We start from the raw sequence: 8,054 nt of genomic DNA on the forward strand, positions 1-8,054 counted from the left end.
CGCCATGGACAAATACACAACAGTGCAAACAAGCATTAAAGGGAAGCACAAACACTCAACCTATCAGTTTTAACATTTACAAAAGACTGAAAACAAGTATGGCCACTCACATCCATTCACGCACACACACACACACACACACACACACACACACGCACACACACAGGAAACTACCACTTAAACCTAAGCAATTGTGAAAGCTGCGGCAGTTCCAGCTAACCCCAGATCCATAGCACCAGCTCTCTCTGTGTTTCTCTCTCTTACACACACACTCCCTGGCTGTTTGCATGGGGTCAGTGAATAGACCGAGGGTGTGGTAGGACATTAGGGAAACGATGAATCTGATCTAGTGCGGCACTTACACAAAGGACATCATTGTGCCCTACATTTAATCTTGTGCCCTACTGATCCCCTTCAAAACTGCATTGTCAGCCCAGCACCCTGCAGCAAGTGGGAGTCCACGACAAACCTCCCTTTCCAACAGAAACACAACACCCAATTCAATTCTGTACTAGGACTGCTGTAGCTTACTATTGTAATTCAGAACACAAAATGAAAGAGAAACCTGCACCAATACCAGCAATGGAAATTAGTATTGTTAGAACAAAGTTGATTGAAAGTGGCCGACAATATTGTCCAGAGTGACAGTTCATAAGCCACTGTTGGATTTGCTTGGATGTGTCACTCAACGTTCACTCAAATTCAACTCTGACCCAGTTCACATCAACATTTTCAAAGCACTAAGATGAGCCCTTATGTGTGACATAGTAAAGACATGACCCACTAGTTATAATGAAGGAGCAGCTAACTATTTGCATATCTCATTGGAGAAGCAGCTAACTATTTTCATATCTCATTGGAGAAGCAGCTAACTATTTTCATATCTCAATATCCAGAGTTATTTTCCCACATATTCTCCCTAATTTGGTCTTGGTCAATTCCCACCCACCAGCTTTGTCTCCTCTATCATACAACATCTCCTTACCCATGAGGGTGAGGGCTACCACAAGCTTCCTCTGAGACATGCGAAGCCAAGCAATTGCATCTTTTTGAACTGCTGCATCACAGGGCAGTGTAACTCATTCAGAAAAAAGCACTGTCTACCCTCTTCCGCATACATAAGCACACAGACAGCCATGATTGGCTAGTGTCTCTGTGATTGACGGGGGAGAGATAGTAAAAAAAAAAAAAAAAAGTGAAGTGTGTCAAAATGTCAGCATGGGAACAGGAATACCAGGTTTGTGATACGTCGACAAGGGTGGTCTGTTAGCCACTTTGAGCAGACGCAAAGACATGCAAGATGTGTTTTCAAACAATGTTGTTCAACTTTGCGGTAAAAATGTTTTCATCATTCGCTTTGGTGTGGCTGTAGCACTCTTTAATATTCATTAATAGATATACAGTGATGTTATATTGATTAGATTTTATAGTACTTAAAATAACTTGATTGAGAATATAAACAGAAGGCAACCGAAACCAACATGAATTTAAAACAATGATTTTGTACTTATTGTTGGTAGCTTCATTGTTACAAAATCAGAATCAGGCAGCAATGGTGCTCTGTTAGAAATAAAGCTTCTGTGACTTTGCAATCTGCCTATAAATCTACTAGAGAATTTGAAAATTAAGGTTCAACCACATTTTCTAAACAGTAACAACTTTAATCTGCTATAAGATATCGTGCTATGCTGTTTAGACTACATAACCCCCTGGTATAACACACATACTGCTGGAACCAGATAATCGTACTCTCAAAAAAAAAAAAAAAACAGACTGGTATTAAAATGCCACTGAGAATAAGTCATCAGAGTTTAGAAAATGGGGAACTGCCAGATTTCACATATTTAGCTTGTACTAATGATCATTGTGGCTGAATGGCTCTGTATTTCTTTATGGAAAGTACAGTAATTTTGAAAACTGCTGCATGTCTTCCGGACAGAATTAATGGGAAGTGTGTGTATATCAAGGGCTCTCAAGGTCTGTGTATCTTTGTGTCTTGAGTGTGTGAAAGACCAAAGTGAAAGAAAAAGGAGGTCAAAGATGGTTTGGAATCTCAGTACCTGAAGGATGGGCATGGGGAGGGGGAGGCAGGGGGGGGGGGGGGTTGTGTGATTTGTGGAAGAACTGGGAACACTGTATGAGAAATGAATTTTGGCTTGTGTCCAGTGTAATGGGAGGTGAAGCATAGAGCATAAACAATACCCTCCTACGTCTACAGTACAATGGATCCTCCCTCTATTTCTCCTTCGACCTCAGGGAAAGAGCATCATAGCTGCTTTACATTCTTTGTGCACCTAGTGTAATATACAATGTAGCAGAAAGATAAGTGAACGTGTGATGAAAGTGAACTAAGTGATGAAAGTGTGTGGTGCAAGTGACTTTTTGCATGTCTCTAAACATATTATTTTTTAACACATCACCAATATATAAAGAATAAAACACAACAGGCTATTATTTGCTTATTGTACAACAACAACAAAAGTCCTGACGTGTTTTATTTCTCATATCATAGCAATTTGGCAAAAATTGCAATTTTTATTTATTAAAGAACAACATGTCATACTTTTATCTGCTTATAATTACAATTATACGTACGTTATAATAGCTATAAACACATTTTCTCATGTCAGACAACTTAAAGTTACAGCTTTACCTCTGACTGTTATGAAGCACTGACACTGGAGACCCCTTCCAAAAATGCTCCGTAAACATTTCATTGCAGAAACATTCACCATATGAGCAATTACACTTTTTAAAATCCATTTATATGGACTGTCCACCATAAAAGTCACCGTGTATGTTGTAAAAATAATAATACAATAAACCTGTAATTTGCCTTGCAACATAAACTAACTTCTCATCTGCTATTAGAAAATTAAACAACAACTTCTGACCAATCAGAATCAAGATTTCAACTGTGTTGGGTTATAAAATATAAGATTAACCAATATTTTCTGCCCACCCCAACCCCCAGGCATAATTAATTTTTCATAGAAGCAAAATGTGTTATGACATCAGTTCCACATTGATTTCAAAGACCCAAAGGTTTCGCATTGCTCTTTTATCTGTCCTGTCAAGCTTTGCCACTTGATGATAAAGGGCACCCAAGTCCCATAAAATCAACATGGGCTCAACATACACACAAAAGTGCATTTAAAAACGCTGCCTAGGAAATCACTAGATCCCTCTCTCTTACTCTCTCTACCACTACTTAAGCGACACTCATTCTGTTTCCTCTTTAATCTCACTTTTTGTATGTCCACTTACATTAATAACGATTGGGCTATGACTGGCTAATCCCAATGCCAAAGACTTCCATTCTGCCACTGACACTCATGATTAAATCAAACTGGGGTCAACACATTAAATTGTCTTGCTGTTGTAAGTCAAAGTAATTGTCCTTAAGGGACAATCTACAAGAGAGCTGGGGTGAGTGGCAAAACATCTTCAAGATACCACAAGTCCAGTCACTTTGCCTCATAAACGGACAATTCCAGCGTTATAGCTGTGACATTTGAACTTATACTTGCGAGACAGTTTGCATATCTCGTCATGTGACCTTTCAGGGAAAAAGCACACAAATATTCAAATGTAAGCTATTCATTTACATATTAATATCCGGAACAAATGGTCAAGGTTCTGGAAGTGGTTTCTGGGAGAGTAAACACTGTGAGCACTGTGAATATTAAAGACAACATATGGATATGAAAACATATGGATCTGAAACTTCTGATAATGAAATAGTTTTATTAACGACAAAAAATGAAACAGTGCTTTGTGGATGGGTGAAACTGCTCTGCCCCTTATATCTGATGGAAGGTTTCATTTTCTCAAAAAATTGAATTAGAACTGTAACGCATTAGATATGTAGAATTCCAGAGTATAAGGATGTTATACCAAGTATGAACAGTTGAGTATCTTGCATGATATTTTGTAAAATAAGTAGACCACACTACTGGGAGTAACAATACAGCACGAGTAAAAGATCACACCCAACAAAGTGTCCTGATAGTGAGGTGCAGGCAAAGAATGACAGACTTTATCTCACTTACACCATGACCTCTTTCCAGCATTTGAAATAAGACAAGGTTTTGTAAATGGTTTGCCTACTCATTGATAAATGATCAAACATAACATGCTTATTGTTATTTTATTTAGATAACTTTCTAGTCCCCTTATTCACCAGATTAATGCTACCAATGAACGAATGTTGCAATGGTCACTTACTTTTACACACAGGAACAATGTAAAATTACTGAAGTCAATGTCTGCCATAGTCAATGTAAAATTACAATAAATAAGTCAATGTCTGCCATAGATTTGAATCAACATCTATCTGTTTTTTTCCATTTCACAAACTCAGACAGACAAACAGCCAGTGAAATTTAAACTCAGGTCAATTTCAATGTTGTATTTTGAAATTTGATAGTGATATCTGGCTTTTTTGTTATGACTGCCAGTAGGTTATCCTTGTCCTTGGCACTGCAGATTGAAAGCCATGGAGCCTCTGTCAGGATTCTCTAGCGCTACCTCAGCTCCCTCTCATTCCTCCCAGTTTTATCTCTCCAAACAAATTAAAACTGATGATGTTCACTGAAACTGATATAATTTCTGCTCATTGTTATAGTTACATTCCAACTTAGAGCCATAGTATTACAAGCATTGATTTAGAGAGCAAGCCAGAGAGGAGTACTTTACATGACAATGGTACGAGGTGGGGGAACTAACTAAAATTTGCAATGTCCAGTTACATAATATTCCACGCTTACAAATACCCAGATAAGCAAATAACAAGACTGAATGGTGACGAATTTCCCTTTTAATGCTTAACCATTAGCGATTAGGTTACAGCTATAAATAAGACAATTCAAGTGGTGGTTTTGTTTCGTAGTGGCTCATAACATTACCACTTTTGACTAGCACCAAGGATGTCTGAACAAATGAGATACATCTGTTTCAAATGTCATGCAGGAAGAATAAAAGCATACTTCTCTATCCATTGTTTTTTCGTCAACAATTTATGAACAAGCTATGTTGCCAGTTTGCTAATCGAAGCAGAGAGGGTAAATAAAAATGAAAAATCTATGAAGGTTTGTGAAAACTTTCCCCTTTTTGACCTGATGTCTCTAGCCCTGTAGCTAGTCTCTGGTCCGATGAGCTGCCTTCAGATAAATAATTTATAGAAATGCATGCGATTGGACAGAGGTTCACCATACAGAAGCCGAGCTGGCTCATGTTTAGAAAACACTGGAGTCGCTGAACTGTTGCTGTTCTGCTACAGTGTTTTAAAAGTATTCAGTTTGATCAGAAATATATTTCTGGCTCCGCCTCCCAGATAGAAAGTAAGTTAGATGACGGAAAACGGGTGGGTAAAAATGGCAAGGCATTAGTTTGTACAGGCTGTGAACTGTTACCATGTTAACACCACATAAATAGGAGACAATAAATATTGGATATGGATACACAGCAGATGTGGATCAGTGTCCGGCCCTCTTTAGAGCTGAAGAACACCACAAACACTTGAAGCTGTGTTTCGCTAGTCATGTACAAACAATCATACTATGTTATTAAACAAGGTACATGCATTTGGAAATATTGTGATTACTCTGTAACAAGGAAGAAGCTGACTAGGGAGGCAGCATTTTGTTGAGATAAACCCTGTCTCATTCATAAGGGAAAGAAATGACAACTTGTCTTATTCTGGACACCTATGAAGAAAGATCACACTAGTGATTGAAGAAACATAATCCTATTGGTAGACTGTAATATGGTGAAAACATTATGAACTGTGATAATATGTTAGAGTTAGCATGATATGGAAGTTTGTATGCCTGAGCAAATGGTTCCTCTTGAAACTTTGAATGTAGTGTTTATTTCAGTGGATTTGTTTGTTTTAAATGTCCAAACCAAACTCCAAATACATGTTTTAATGTGCAGCTTGGCCACAGGGCGTTCACATTGACTCAACAGATTGTTTGGGCAATTCTGCTATAACAACATCGACTTGTTTTGCTTTAAGAGTAGGTTATATTTCTGAACACGTGTGATGCCTAAAAGAAAAAGCCAACTTCACTTACTTGGATTGAGTCATTGGCCATTTTGTGCTCGTTGAAAAACAGCGTTAATGAGAATGAAAGCACTCTGAATCCCACCGGCTTGTCGGGCTGCAACAGTTTGTTTTTTTTCTTCCCCTCCTCCCAGATATTTACTGATGGCTAACAAAGAGGTCCTGGATTGTCCTTTTGTGTATTAAAGTAAAGCTAAAATCCAAAAAAACAATCAGATGACCATATCAGGACACGTTTAGAGCAACGTTATGGTGAAAGCGTCACTGGTGTCCACTGGTCCGTCTCACGTGCGGTTCATCCGAAATGTCTTACCAGAAAGAACGAAAGAAAGAAACAAACAAACAAAGAGTCGTTCCTAACGAAAGTCACGACACGACCGTGGGTACGACTTAAAATCTGAAAAATAGTTCAGAAATGATCTCATGGCTGTCCAAAGGCGCACATCGGAGACAGCGGTCACACATTCCCATAACGACATGCACAAAAACAACAAGGGAAAAGGCTCGTTACAGGACAATGTTAAACGTTAAAGCAAAACGAACGATGATGTAAGTCGTACTGCTAAAAAGCAGCTCTAACCAGCTAAAAAGCGGAGAGTTTAGCCCTCGTGTCTCTCTTTCCATTCACTACACATCTCACCGAGTCGTTCATTTGTTTGTTCCTCGTCCCAGCGCGGAAATCCGTCCACCCGACACACGTCGTGACCCAGAGCCGAGCTCACGCGCACTACAGCCAAAACACGACATGCATGGAATAATGCAGAGCGGATTCCTTCTTATCAGCCTTGTCTTGCTGGCAGTGAAAAAGCTCGTGCTCGTTACAGCCTCGGTTCAGTGATGATGGTGGTGGTGATGATGATGATGTTGGCACGAGCGGGAGGATCCGCTGAATCCCCGCGTGATCACGTGACCACACCGAGGGGCGAGACAATGCATCCCGACCTGGCTCACTTCAGAAATCAAGCATTACTGAATTATCATCTGTTTTATTACATAAAAAAAATATTAACCACACATTTCGGATCCAGCAACACAATATAGTCTAATTTTAAGTAACATTCCCATTTATAGAATTTCATTCATCATGATGAATGTGTGTGTGTGTGTGTGTGTGTGTGTGTATGTTTTGTGATGACTTTCTGTGCCTTTATTTATTTATTTTTTAATCAAACCTTCCCATACCCTTAGCAAAGACGGTCGTGCGATGAAAGAGGTGGGGCTTAAATAGATAAATAGATAGACAGACAGACAGACAGAGAGATAAATAGATAGATAGATAGATAGATAGATAGATAGATAATTCATGTACTCATCCAAGGGTCCTATTTAATGCGAAGTCATGTTAGCCACCCTGAGCTTTGGTGTCTCCCTGTTGTAAAGAAGGTACATAATAAGCCAGGAAGGCCAGTAACTGATGGCCTAATTCTTGCATTTAGAGGAATAAGGAGTTATGCGCCATCAACCACGGCACGTGTCAGAAACTCTCACTCACCCAGATTTGAATAAGCACTTGAAGGCGACATGAGCAAGCAATTTGGATGTTTGAAAGACAAAATGTGTATGTGTAATTGTTTTAAACCCAAAAGCGTGCAATAGATGTGTTATTAGTAATAATAACAGTTGTCTAGCTGATGTTGGATTCCCATTTCAAACAAACTGTGGAGTACTAATCTTTAATCTTCAATCTCCATCAACTCCTGTGCTCTTGCTTCCTTCACATGCTTCTGTATCTTGTATCTGTAATACAAGTGCACCACAAAGCATAGCTATTTAGATAACCTGGTCTATTTTTTGGTTTCTTAACGTTTCCTAACAATCCTAACATGTTCATTCTGTAAAAGTTTACCCAGTGCATCTAATATCTAAGAAATCTCTCGATATAAAAATAAAGGATTATCTTCCACCTGCCACGGAGACAGTCCTCTACCATGATGAAAGAGTAAAGGTCAGTAACAATGCATAAACTTGGGTGTACAAATTGTTTCTT

General features: G+C 38.9%; 1 protein-coding gene across 2 annotated transcripts in view; it reads right to left on the bottom strand.

Annotated features, from left to right (window-relative positions):
* Positions 1–6,958, bottom strand: part of pkn1a (protein kinase N1a) — a 47,745-nt gene extending 40,787 nt beyond the window's left edge. The window contains exon 1 of one of the 2 annotated variants that reach the window (XM_053229970.1): positions 6,708–6,958. In XM_053229970.1, the coding sequence (XP_053085945.1) occupies positions 6,708–6,719 (12 nt within the window). In that variant the 5' untranslated portion in view covers positions 6,720–6,958. Of the gene's footprint in view, positions 1–6,077 lie in introns of both variants that reach the window. The other variant, XM_053229969.1, reaches the window with a different exon arrangement.
* Positions 6,959–8,054: the final 1,096 nt, after the last annotated feature.

The sequence above is a fragment of the Pangasianodon hypophthalmus genome, chromosome 26 (genome assembly GCF_027358585.1).
Source record: "Pangasianodon hypophthalmus isolate fPanHyp1 chromosome 26, fPanHyp1.pri, whole genome shotgun sequence".
NCBI classification, from domain to species: Eukaryota; Metazoa; Chordata; class Actinopteri; order Siluriformes; family Pangasiidae; genus Pangasianodon; species Pangasianodon hypophthalmus.